The sequence below is a fragment of the Oncorhynchus gorbuscha genome, linkage group LG11 (assembly GCF_021184085.1).
Source record: "Oncorhynchus gorbuscha isolate QuinsamMale2020 ecotype Even-year linkage group LG11, OgorEven_v1.0, whole genome shotgun sequence".
NCBI lineage: Eukaryota > Metazoa > Chordata > Actinopteri > Salmoniformes > Salmonidae > Oncorhynchus > Oncorhynchus gorbuscha.
In genome coordinates, this window is record NC_060183.1 from 1,580,583 (window position 1) to 1,594,527 (window position 13,945).

A 13,945-nucleotide genomic window follows, 5' to 3' on the forward strand; every position below is an offset into this window, starting at 1 on the left:
CACTGCACAATGTCCAGTGTTGTTCCTTGAGGCCGTTGGCTTGAGGAGGACTTTAAACCGAAGATAATTCTCTTGGTAGGAAATACAGTCTGTATTTGCTTGTGAGGTATTCTAGGTCGGGTGAACAAAGGACTTGAGTTTCTGTATGTCACAATCACAGTAGTTAATCATGAAACATACACTACCGCGTTTCTTCTTCCCAGAGAGTTCTTAATTCCTGTCTGCGCAATGTACTGAGAACCCAGCTGGCTGTATGGATGGGGACAGTATATCCCGAGACAGCCATGTTCCCGTGAAACAGAGTATGTTACAATCACTTATGTTTCTCTGGAAGTAGATCCTCGCCCTGAGCTCGTCTACTTTATTGTCCAGAGACTGAACATTAGCGAGTAATAGAAATCCACCTCGAACACCGCTTCTCCGCCAGCGGCGTCTTGGAGCAGCCTCTGGGATATGTTCAATTGCCCTGGGGGGTCGGGAACAAAGGATCCAATTTGGGAAAGTCGTATTTCTGGTCGTAATGCTGAAGAGTTACCACCACGCTGATATCCAAAAGCTATTTCCTGCTGTATGTTGTAACACAGAAAACATTCTGGGCTAATAATGTAAGAAATTACACACAACAAAACGAAATACTGTACCGTTGCTTAGGAGCTAGAAGAGCTGCCATCCCTGTCTGCGTCAACTTGGCGCTGGGTCTGGAGAGTCACTCCTCCAAAGTCTCCCTGCTCATGTCTCTGGTAAACGTGTTGGGCACCTCCGCATTACTCGTTCCTGGGCTTGGTGAAGAGCGGTATTAAATTGAAGGAATGAATCCAAGCCTCGCACTTATCACCTGTGGAAGGCGGGGCTTCCAGCGAGGCGCGGATTTCATTGGCCTTGTCAGGCGTGATTCTGCGACTCCCCATAGTATGTTGTATTTCCCTCCTTCAGAGAACAGTAGTTACGTTTTTAGCCACTCCTTACTAGGAGTGCATCCCAAATGCTGTTCTCTGTATACATCATTAAAACTTGACTGTGACAAAACTGCCTTTTATTTTCTACCCCCCTCTCTATTTTTCACCAAACGTATTATTTATTGTCCCCAGCACAAGGTGCAACTTTTGTAATGATCATGCGTTTTTAATCAGCTTCATATTCAACACCTGTCAGGTGATTATCTTGGCAAATGAGAAATGCTCACTAACTAGCTGTAAACACATTTTTACACAATTTGAGAGAAATAGCTGTTTTGTGCGTAAGGAAAATGGCTGTTTTTTTGTGTTTTTTTCCCAGCTCATGAAACATGGGACCCTTTACTTGTTGTGTTTTATATTTCTGTTCAGTTTAATAGAAATAAGAGGTCCAAGAATAGATCCCTGTAGAACACCACATTATTAATCTATTGTAATCCAGGGGTGGCTAGGGTGGTCTGGTTAAAGTAGTGAACTATTTTGTACCATTTGCTGATGTACGATCAATTTTTGTATTTCTTAAACTGTTCTATTAATCTAATGGGATGTCCAGGTGCTGTTGGGGTGTCTCCATGCCTCGGCCCCCAATCCCTTCTTCTTCAGTCAAGCTCTAGAGCTGCTTCATGAGTTCATCCAGCATCGCGGCCTGGAGCTGTTTGAGGTCACCGTTCTGAGGCTAGAAGGGCTGGGCCGCGCCCGGGACTCTGAGGTTTGATTGATAGATTTATTTACTAGATCAATGGGGGCTAGCTTCCCAGACACAGATTAAGGCTAGTCTTGGACTAAAAATAGATTATCCACTGAGCTTGCATTTTAGTCCATCACTTGGCTTAATTTGTGTCTGGTGAATTTGGTTCGCAGAGTTGAGTACAACGATACACACATAAAAATGTATATTAGATTAAAAACACCAAGTCAAAAAACTAATTTCCGTTATGTTCCAAATCAGGTGGGAGGTGAGGCAGCAGATCGCCTGAAAGGACTGATCTCCGGGGTCCTAAAGATCATCAGCTCTGTGAAGACCGCTAAGTCAGAGCAACTGCACCAGTCCGTCTGCGCCCGCCGTCGCCACCGCCGCTGTGAATACTCTCACTTCCTGCATCATCACCGCGACCTCTCCGGACTCCCCGTCTCTGCTTTCAAACAGGCCGCCCGCCGTAACCCCTTCGAAGAGACCGAGGGGAAGGAGGGGTTGGATGACGTGGTGCGTTACCCAGAGAGGTGCTGTTGCCTGGCAGCCTGTGCCCACCAGTGTCTCCGTCTACTCCAGCGCCTGTCCTCCAGTGGACCAGCGGTGCTCCAGGTCCTAGCTGGGGTCCAGGCTGTGGGGATCTGCTGCTGTATGGACCCTCGGTCTGTCGTCGGCCCTCTACTCCACGCCTTCCAGGCCCCAGGGCTCCGCTCTTACCAGTCCCACATCCTCTCTGTCCTCTCCCGGCTGATCCTGGATCAGTTAGGTGGTGGCCAGCCCTCTGAGAAAGCTAAGCTAGCCTCCTGTAACATCTGTACTCTGGACAGCAGTCAGCTGCCGGGCCTGGAGGAGACGCTCCAGCAGGGGGAGGTCGGAGTGTCGTCCCCCACTTTGAGCTACCGTTCCCATGGTATCCTCCCCAGCGGAGGGGGAGCAGAGGATATGCTGTGGAAGTGGGAGGCCCTGGAGGCGTACCAGGGGCTGGTGTTCGGGGAGGACCAGGCACTCAGCCAACAGGTCGCGGGACACATGTGTCACCTGATGTTGAGAGGGAACGCTGTAGTCCAATGGCAGCTCTACACGCACATCTTCAACCCTGTACTGCAGAGGGGGGTGGAGCTAGTGCATCACGCCCAACAACTGGGTGTGTCTACAGCGTGTAGCCAGGTGTGCTCCTACCACATCCAGTGTCTACCTGTAGAGGTGCTACTGGTCTACCTGCAGACACTACCAACCCTGCTCAAGTCCAGGTGAGGACGGTTGTGTCTTTACCTTTACTTCTCTGTCTTGTCCCCCCCTCCAGTCTGACAGTTTTCTGTCTACGTCGCCTTCCATCCCCTCTCTCCTGCCCCCTTCTCCTCCCCTCCCGCTCTCCTGCCTCCTTCTCCTCCCCTCCCTCTCTCCTGCCCCCTTCTCCTCCCGTCCCTCTCTCCTGCCCCCTTCTCCTCCCCTCCCTCTCTCCTGCCCCCTTCTCCTCCCCTCCCTCTCTCCTGCCCCCTTCCCCCCGTCCCTCTCTCCTGCCCCCTTCTCCTCCCGTCCCTCTCTCCTGCCCCCTTCTCCTCCCGTCCCTCTCTCCTGCCCCCTTCTCCTCCCCGTCCCTCTCTCCTGCCCCCTTCTCCTCCCGTCCCTCTCTCCTGCCCCCTTCTCCTCCCGTCCCTCTCTCCTGCCCCCTTCTCCTCCCGTTCCCCTCTCCTGCCCCCTTCTCCTCGGTGTGTTATGGGGGGCAATGAAGTGTGTTATCGAATCGTTTGAGAGGGTTGTGTTGTGTAGGAGAATCGTTGAGAGGGTTGTACTGTGTAGGAGAATCGTTGAGAGGGTTGTACTGTGTAGGAGAATCGTTTGAGAGGGTTGTACTGTGTAGGAGAATCGTTTGAGAGGGTTGTACTGTGTAGGAGAATCGTTTGAGAGGGTTGTACAGTGTAGGATAATCGTTTGAGAGGGTTGTACAGTGTAGGAGAATCGTTTGAGAGGGTTGTACAGTGTAGGAGAATCGTTTGAGAGGGTTGTACAGTGTAGGAGAATCGTTTGAGAGGGTTGTACAGTGTAGGAGAATCGTTTGAGAGGGTTGTACAGTGTAGGAGAATCGTTTGAGAGGGTTGTACAGTGTAGGAGAATCGTTTGAGAGGGTTGTACAGTGTAGGAGAATCGTTTGAGAGGGTTGTACAGTGTAGGAGAATCGTTTGAGAGGGTTGTACAGTGTAGGAGAATCGTTTGAGAGGGTTGTACAGTGTAGGAGAATCGTTTGAGAGGGTTGTACTGTGTAGGAGAATCGTTTGAGAGGGTTGTACAGTGTAGGAGAATCGTTTGAGAGGGTTGTACAGTGTAGGAGAATCGTTTGAGAGGGTTGTACAGTGTAGGAGAATCGTTTGAGAGGGTTGTACAGTGTAGGAGAATCGTTTGAGAGGGTTGTACAGTGTAGGAGAATCGTTTGAGAGGGTTGTACTGTGTAGGAGAATCGTTTGAGAGGGTTGTACTGTGTAGGAGAATCGTTTGAGAGGGTTGTACTGTGTAGGAGAATCGTTTGAGAGGGTTGTACTGTGTAGGAGAATCGTTTGAGAGGGTTGTACAGTGTAGGAGAATCGTTTGAGAGGGTTGTACTGTGTAGGAGAATCGTTTGAGAGGGTTGTACAGTGTAGGAGAATCGTTTGAGGGTTGTACAGTGTAGGAGAATCGTTTGAGAGGGTTGTACTGTGTAGGAGAATCGTTTGAGAGGGTTGTACAGTGTAGGAGAATCGTTTGAGAGGGTTGTACAGTGTAGGAGAATCGTTTGAGAGGGTTGTACTGTGTAGGAGAATCGTTTGAGAGGGTTGTACAGTGTAGGAGAATCGTTTGAGAGGGTTGTATTGTGTAGGAGAATCGTTTGAGAGGGTTGTACTGTGTAGGAGAATCGTTTGAGAGGGTTGTACAGTGTAGGAGAATCGTTTGAGGGTTGTATTGTGTAGGAGAATCGTTTGAGAGGGTTGTACAGTGTAGGAGAATCGTTTGAGAGGGTTGTACAGTGTAGGAGAATCGTTTGAGAGGGTTGTACTGTGTAGGAGAATCGTTTGAGAGGGTTGTACTGTGTAGGAGAATCGTTTGAGAGGGTTGTACTGTGTAGGAGAATCGTTTGAGAGGGTTGTACTGTGTAGGAGAATCGTTTGAGAGGGTTGTACAGTGTAGGAGAATCGTTTGAGAGGGTTGTACTGTGTAGGAGAATCGTTTGAGAGGGTTGTACAGTGTAGGAGAATCGTTTGAGGGTTGTACAGTGTAGGAGAATCGTTTGAGAGGGTTGTACTGTGTAGGAGAATCGTTTGAGAGGGTTGTACAGTGTAGGAGAATCGTTTGAGGGTTGTACAGTGTAGGAGAATCGTTTGAGAGGGTTGTACAGTGTAGGAGAATCGTTTGAGAGGGTTGTACTGTGTAGGAGAATCGTTTGAGAGGGTTGTACAGTGTAGGAGAATCGTTTGAGAGGGTTGTATTGTGTAGGAGAATCGTTTGAGAGGGTTGTACTGTGTAGGAGAATCGTTTGAGAGGGTTGTACAGTGTAGGAGAATCGTTTGAGGGTTGTATTGTGTAGGAGAATCGTTTGAGAGGGTTGTACAGTGTAGGAGAATCGTTTGAGAGGGTTGTACAGTGTAGGAGAATCGTTTGAGAGGGTTGTACTGTGTAGGAGAATCGTTTGAGAGGGTTGTACTGTGTAGGAGAATCGTTTGAGAGGGTTGTACTGTGTAGGAGAATCGTTTGAGAGGGTTGTACTGTGTAGGAGAATCGTTTGAGAGGGTTGTACAGTGTAGGAGAATCGTTTGAGAGGGTTGTACTGTGTAGGAGAATCGTTTGAGAGGGTTGTACAGTGTAGGAGAATCGTTTGAGGGTTGTACAGTGTAGGAGAATCGTTTGAGAGGGTTGTACTGTGTAGGAGAATCGTTTGAGAGGGTTGTACAGTGTAGGAGAATCGTTTGAGAGGGTTGTACAGTGTAGGAGAATCGTTTGAGAGGGTTGTACTGTGTAGGAGAATCGTTTGAGAGGGTTGTACAGTGTAGGAGAATCGTTTGAGAGGGTTGTATTGTGTAGGAGAATCGTTTGAGAGGGTTGTACTGTGTAGGAGAATCGTTTGAGAGGGTTGTACAGTGTAGGAGAATCGTTTGAGGGTTGTATTGTGTAGGAGAATCGTTTGAGAGGGTTGTACAGTGTAGGAGAATCGTTTGAGAGGGTTGTATTGTGTAGGAGAATCGTTTGATGGCTTGTTCAACCCCTTTTCCCCGCTCCTCTTTGGACCTTTCCCCTCAATCCACACACTAATGTGTATTTTACCAACAACTGGTTTGTATACATTTGAAGGACCAGATCCTAATATTGGAATCGTGCCATGAGTTCACAGTTGAATGATTTTCTATAGAGTGCTGAATGAGATACAGTTGAAGTTGGAAGTTTACATTCACTTAGGTTGGAGTCATTAAAACTAGTTTTTCAACCACTCCACAAATCTCTTGTTAACAAACTATAGTTTTGGAAAGTCAGTTAGGACATCTACTTTGTGCATGACACAAGTAATTTTTCCAACAATTGTTTACAGACAGATTATTTCACTTATAATTCACTGTACCACAATTCCAGTGGGTCAGAAGTCTACATACACTAAGTTGACTGTGGCTTTAAACAGCTTGGAAAATGATGTCATTTGAGTCAATTGGAGGTGTACCTGTGGATTTATTTCAAGGTCGACCTTCAAACTCAGTGCCTCTTTGCTTGACATCATGGGAAAATCAACAGAAATCAGTCAAGACCTCTGAAAAAAAATTCTAGACCTCCACATGTCTGGTTCATCCTTGGGAGCAATTTCCAAACGCTTGAAGGTTCCACGTTCATCTGTTCAAACAATAGTACACAACTATAAACACCATGGGACCACGCAGCCGTCATACCGCTCAGGAAGGAGACGCGTTCTGTCTCCTAGAGATTAACGTACTTCGGTGCGAAATGTGCAAATCAATCCCAGAACAACAGTAAAGGACCTTGTGAAGATGCTGGAGGAAACAGGTACAAAAGTATCTATATCCACAGTAAAACAAGTCCTATATCGACATAACCTGAAAGGCCGCTCAGCAAGGAAGAAGCCACTGCTCCAAAATTCACCCAACTTATTGTGGGAAGCTTGTGGAAGGCTACCTGAAACATTTGACCCAAGTTAAACAATTTAAAGGCAATGCTACCAAATACTAATAGTGGGTGTGAACTTCTGACCCACTGGGAATGTGATGAAAGAAATAAAAGCTGAAATAAATCATCCTCTCGACTATTATTGTGACAGTTCACATTCTTAAAATAAAGTGGTGATCCTAACTGACCTAAGACTGTGCATTTTTACTAGGACTAAATGTCAGGAATTGTGAAAAACTGAATTTAAATGTATTTGGCTAAGGTGTATGTAAACTTTGACTTCAACTGTATATTCTGAATACAGACTGATTGTAGAAGTCTGCTCCGGCCTGCAGCCAGACTTTAAATACAGACTGATTGTAGAAGTCTGCTCCGGTCTGCAGCCAGACTTTAAATACAGACTGATTGTAGAAGTCTGCTCTGGCCTGCAGCCAGACTTTAAATACAGACTGATTGTAGAAGTCTGCTCCGGCCTGCAGCCAGACTTTAAATACAGACTGATTGTAGAAGTCTGCTCCGGCCTGCAGCCAGACTTTAAATACAGACTGATTGTAGAAGTCTGCTCCGGCCTGCAGCCAGACTTTAAATACAGACTGATTGTAGAAGTCTGCTCCGGCCTGCAGCCAGACTTTAAATACAGACTGATTGTAGAAGTCTGCTCCGGTCTGCAGCCAGACTTTAAATGGACCCTTTTCTTCTTCATTCTCTTCAGTTAAATATTAAAGTGGTGTGTTCCTCTTCCTCATTAAAGTGGTGTGTTCCTCTTCCTCATTAAAGTGGTGTGTTCCTCTTCCTCATTAAAGTGGTGTGTTCCTCTTCCTCATTAAAGTGGTGTGTTCCTCCTCCTCATTAAAGTGATGTGTTCCTCTTCCTCATTAAAGTGGTGTGTTCCTCTTCCTCATTAAAGTGGTGTGTTCCTCTTCCTCATTAAAGTGGTGTGTTCCTCTTCCTCATTAAAGTGGTGTGTTCCTCTTCCTCATTAAAGTGGTGTGTTCCTCTTCCTCATTAAAGTGATGTGTTCCTCCTCCTCATTAAAGTGATGTGTTCCTCTTCCTCATTAAAGTGATGTGTTCCTCTTCCTCATTAAAGTGGTGTGTTCCTCTTCCTCATTAAAGTGGTGTGTTCCTCTTCCTCATTAAAGTGGTGTGTTCCTCTTCCTCATTAAAGTGGTGTGTTCCTCTTCCTCATTAAAGTGATGTGTTCCTCCTCCTCATTAAAGTGATGTGTTCCTCTTCCTCATTAAAGTGATGTGTTCCTCTTCCTTCCTGTCAGGGTGATCAGGAACCTTTTCCTGTCCTGTAACGGTCTGAACCAGGTGACTGAGCTCATCTACCTGGACCAGACTCGGGCCTGGGCCCTCAAGGTGTTTGAGACGTTAATACTTGGAGTTGGAGTGGAGCACCAGGACCCGGAGCATGCCGAGGCCCAGGAGAGAGAGGCCACGCTCGGCCTGGCTGAGGAGCTGGGGTCCCGTGGGGCCGGAAGTACCGCAGGTCCCATAGGAGAGGGGGGCCCACAGAGCCTGTCTAAGTTCTACGAGTGTCTAAAAGAGGCACACCCAAGGAGACGGATTGGTCAAGGGGCAGGAAGGGGGAGGGGCCGGGGAGAGACCCATCTGAACACCATCAACCTCTTCCTGTGTGTGGCGTTCCTCTGCGTCAGCAAGGAGGCCGACTCGGACCGTGACTCGGTCAACGACTCGGAGGATACATCAGGGTACGACAGTACGGCTTCAGAGCCTCTGGGAGGGAGACTCCCCTGCCTGTCACCTGACAGCGTGGCCCTGCCCTCCAAGGAACAGGTGTTGTGTTTTTAACTTGGCATTATTTTTGATTGATCGCACAATGTCCAGTTTAATGTGTTAATGTTAGGGCTGTCAAACGATTACAATTATTATTTGAGTTAATGGCATTAGTTAATCGCAATTCAAATGTTTTTTAATTTGCTCAGAGTCCATAAAGATGTTTCCATTTAAGAAGCAGTACATTGTTACAGGCTTTGATTGTAAGAGATGGAAACACACAACAGTTCAACAGTTTTAGAACACCTACTCATTCAAGGGATTTCTTCATTTGTACTATTACATTGTAGAATAATAGTAAAGACATCAAAACTATGAAATAACACACACAGCGTCATGCAGTAACCAAAAACGCATTAAACAAATCAACCTATATTTGAGATTCTTCAGCCACCCTTTGCCTTGAGGACAGCTTTGCACTCTCTTGACATTCTCTCAACCAGCTTCATGAGGTAGTAACCTGGAATGAATCACTTCTTCTCTTTCAAGCATATACACACACACTATGGTATATGGATTACTGCATTGTTGGGAGAGAGCTTGAAAGGTATTCCACTGTACTAGTGCATTTGATTCTAAAACTTGAAACACACATTCTCTCACACACACAATCATACACACCCCAGTTTGCATATGCAGCCTGCCTTTGAAGCATCTCTTTGAGAAGCTTATTCCTGTTCAGTTCTACCATCCTAATGTGTGCATATCCTAGTCAGTGGTAAAGTTATTAGGTTGCTAGCTAGCTAGATAACAACCAGAATGGGGGCTTGTGAGTAGTTTTAAAGCGGCCCGCAACAAGCGCACCAATCCGGGGCAGAAAGAAAGACCACACTGTGCCTTTAGCCAGTATTCCTGGACTTTTTACCACATTTTGTTGTGTTACACACTAAAATTGATTATCCTGTTTGCAACAAGGCACTAAACTAATACTAAGCAATTCACTTTTTGTCCTCAATACAAAGTGTTATGTTTGGGGCAAATCCAATACAACACATTACTGAGTACCACTCTGCATATTTTCAAGCAGAGTGGTGTCTGCATCATGTTACGGGTATGCTTGTCATCATTAAGGACTGGGGAGTTTTTCAGGATAGAAAATAAACAGAATGGAGCTAAGCACAGTCAACATCCTAGAGGAAAACCTGGTTTAGTTTCCTTTCCACCAGACACTGAGATTAATTCACCTTTCAGCAGGACAATAACCTAAAACACAAGGCCAAATATACACTGGAGTTGGTTACCAAGAAGACAGTGAATGTTTGAGTGGCAGAGTTACAGTTTTGACTAAAATCTGTTTGGAAATCTATGGCAAGACCTGAAAATGGTTGCCTAGCGATGATCAACAACCAATTTGACAGAACTAATGTTGAAAATAATAATGGGTAAATGCATAATAAAGGTGTGGAAAACTCTTAGAGCCTTACCCAGAAAGACTCACAGCTCTTAGAGCCTTACCCAGAATGACTCACAGCTCTTAGAGCCTTACCCAGAAAGACTCACAGCTCTTAGAGCCTTACCCAGAATGACTCACAGCTCTTAGAGCCTTACCCAGAATGACTCACAGCTCTTAGAGCCTTACCCAGAAAGACTCACAGCTCTTAGAGCCTTACCCAGAAAGACTCACAGCTCTTAGAGCCTTACCCAGAAAGACTCAGCTCTTAGAGCCTTACCCAGAAAGACTCACAGCTCTTAGAGGCTTACCCAGAAAGACTCACAGCTCTTAGAGCCTTACCCAGAAAGACTCACAGCTCTTAGAGCCTTACCCAGAATGACTCACAGCTCTTAGAGCCTTACCCAGAAAGACTCACAGCTCTTAGAGCCTTACCCAGAAAGACTCACAGCTCTTAGAGGCTTACCCAGAAAGACTCACAGCTCTTAGAGCCTTACCCAGAAAGACTCACAGCTCTTAGAGCCTTACCCAGAAAGACTCACAGCTCTTAGAGCCTTACCCAGAAAGACTCACAGCTCTTAGAGCCTTACCCAGAAAGACTCACAGCTCTTAGAGGCTTACCCAGAAAGACTCACAGCTCTTAGAGGCTTACCCAGAAAGACTCACAGCTCTTAGAGCCTTACCCAGAAAGACTCACAGCTCTTAGAGGCTTACCCAGAAAGACTCACAGCTCTTAGAGGCTTACCCAGAAAGACTCACAGCTCTTAGAGCCTTACCCAGAAAGACTCACAGCTCTTAGAGCCTTACCCAGAAACTGTTGAGCATTGAAAACCCAGCAGCATTGCAGTTCTTGACGCAAACCGGTGCGCCTGGCACCTACTACCATACCCCGTTCAAAGGCACTTAAATCTTTTGTCTCGCCCATTCAACCTCTGAATGGCAAACATACACAATCCATGTCTCAATCGTCTCGAGTCTTAAAAATCCTTGATTAACCTGTCTCCTCCCCTTCATCTACACTGGTTGAAGTGGATTTAACCTGTCTCCTCCCCTTCATCTACACTGGTTGAAGTGGATTTAACCTGTCTCCTCCCCTTCATCTACACTGGTTGAAGTGGATTTAACCTGTCTCCTCCCCTTCATCTACACTGGTTGAAGTGGATTTAACCTGTCTCCTCCCCTTCATCTACACTGGTTGAAGTGGATTTAACAAGGGATCATAGCTGTCTATTTCATGGAAAGAGCTACTGTTCTTAATGTTTTGTATACACAGTATTTATTATTGTTTTAGAATTCAGACATTTGTCTTCCTCTTTGACAGTAGAGTATTTTGTGTAGATCGTTGTCAAAAAAAGGATGAAATCCATTTTAATCCCACAAGAGTTCTTAGAGGCTTACCCAGAAAGACTCACAGCTCTTAGCGCCTTACCCAGAAAGACTCACAGCTCTTAGCGCCTTACCCAGAAAGACTCACAGCTCTTAGCGCCTTACCCAGAAAGACTCACAGCTCTTAGCGCCTTACCCAGAAAGACTCACAGCTCTTAGCGCCTTACCCAGAAAGACTCACAGCTCTTAGTGCCTTACCCAGAATGTGAGTGTGAATGCTTCTGAAGGCATCCATGTGTCTGGGCATAACTTTGACTACAGCCACACAATCTTCAGATATGTAGACGCCCGAGCTGCAGCTGTGTCGTGTTCGTAAACCGGTCAGTGCCGAACGCCACGCAGTGATGAAATGGAGACTCGATCAACAGCGTCACAGCATTTTGTGCTGATAACGCGTGTCACTAATTAATATCAAGTATCTAAGTGTACACTATACATATCATTCACATTTTATAAATGTTTTGTCATTTACCAGAGGGATTATATATTTAAACAAATCTGAACTAAGAATAATAATAATAATGATGATGATGATGATGATGTTTGAACAGGTGCGGCGTGCTGCTGACGTGTGGTCGGTGTGTCGCTGGATCTACCTGGCGAATCCCGTGTTCCAGAGACACTTCTACCGGCTGGGGGGACTAGATGTCTGTTCCCGCCTCATGACCATGCTCATCCAAAAACTCACCTCTCACACCTCGGATGGCAAGGACAAGAAGAAGAGCGATGGGAAGGACAAGACTCCTGACTCCTCCTCTGCCCCGTCACCAACCTGTATACCAACCCCAGTTCAGACAGGTTTGATTGGTTTTTATTTCACAATGTAAAAAAATACAAATACACAATACAGTTTATATAAATACACAATACGGTTTATATAAATACACAATACGGTTTATATAAATACACAATACGGTTTATATAAATACACAATACGGTTTATACAAATACACAATACGGTTTATACACAATACGGTTTATACACAATACGGTTTATACACAATACGGTTTATACACAATACGGTTTATACACAATACGGTTTATATAAATACACAATACGGTTTATATAAATACACAATACGGTTTATATAAATACACAATACGGTTTATATAAATACACAATACGGTTTATATAAATACACAATACGGTTTATATAAATACACAATACGGTTTATATAAATACACAATACGGTTTATATAAATACACAATACGGTTTATATAAATACACAATACGGTTTATATAAATACACAATACGGTTTATACACAATACACGTCAACGGGGGGGGGGGGTCGCCGCCGTGTCAACGGGGGCCGTGTCAACGGGGGGGTCGCGGCCATGTCAACGGGGGGGTCGTATGGCTGCAGAATGCTGTGGTAACAGTGCTGGTTAAGTTTTGATGTCTTCACTATTATTCTACAATGTAGAAAATAGTTTTAAAAAATCAATTATGAGTAGGTGTGTCCAAGCCTTTGGTACTGTATATGTATAACAAAGTGGCACTCAGTCGGGGTTAATTTACCACGGTGCGTTAGAATAGGAGACCCGTTGCAATTTAAAAATAAAAGCAAGTTTTCCCCTCTTATTTCAGTCGCTGACCGTCACTCAATTAACCATGTCGGATAACAATTTTGGGATTGGTAAATTAGTCTAGCTAGCTAAACTTGTAGTAATCATGGTGGGCCCTGACCTCCGGGGGGCCGCATTGGTTTTGTTAGTCACTCTCACTCGGGTATCATGATCACATGGCATAAGCATGGCAATATGTGTAGAATTTTAGGAAATTATCTTTAAAACTACAACGATTTCTCTCCACCCCATGGCAAAATGGGTAGAATTACTTAATCTGTTTTTCATAAATTACAACGTTCTCTCTCTGCTCCATGGCTAAATGTTGAAGAGGTGCAGGAAATGTACTTTAAAACTCTTTGTCGTCAAGAGGCAGAGACAAATATGAATCCAACCATATCTGGCTTAGGGCCCCCAAAAGGAAAGCATGGTTTCATGAACTCCCAGGAAAACACCGCATTTCTACTTTGGGTGCGGGGCTGAAACAGTTTAAGAACCCCTGCATTACATAGAAACAGACATGAAGAGGGTTCTACGGTTCAGTCTTCACAGCTTTTTGACATTCTTTTTAAAAGGTTCAACCACCCTGGGAGTGGAGGATCCAGGCCAGTACCCAGCTGAAGCAGTGAGCCCAGGCCAGGGTGGGCAGGGAGAGGGGAAGGGGACCCAGAAGGATCCTTCCAGGAGGCTGGAGGAAGAGTGGCCTCTACAGAGCATCAGAATGCTGGAGGCCCTGCTTGCGATCTGCCTGCACAGCGCTAACTCAGGCCTGCAGAGGATCGAACCTGAGCTTTCATTCCAGGTACCTAGACCTAGTACCATTATGGGTACCTAGACCTAGTACCATTATGGGTACCTAGACCTAGTACCATTATGGGTACCTAGACCTAGTACCATTATGGGTACCTAGACCTAGTACCATTACGGGTACCTAGACCTAGTACCATTACGGGTACCTAGACCTAGTACCATTACGGGTACCTAGACCTAGTACCATTACGGGTACCTAGACCTAGT

General features: G+C 45.5%; 1 protein-coding gene across 1 annotated transcript in view; it reads left to right on the forward strand.

Annotated features, from left to right (window-relative positions):
* The window catches only part of lyst (lysosomal trafficking regulator), a 245,382-nt gene that overhangs the window by 64,810 nt on the left and 166,627 nt on the right, over positions 1-13,945 (forward strand). The window contains 5 exon segments of the mRNA XM_046368397.1: positions 1,507-1,662; positions 1,903-2,894; positions 8,053-8,581; positions 11,909-12,155; positions 13,504-13,730. Coding sequence (XP_046224353.1) covers positions 1,507-1,662; positions 1,903-2,894; positions 8,053-8,581; positions 11,909-12,155; positions 13,504-13,730 — 2,151 coding nt within the window.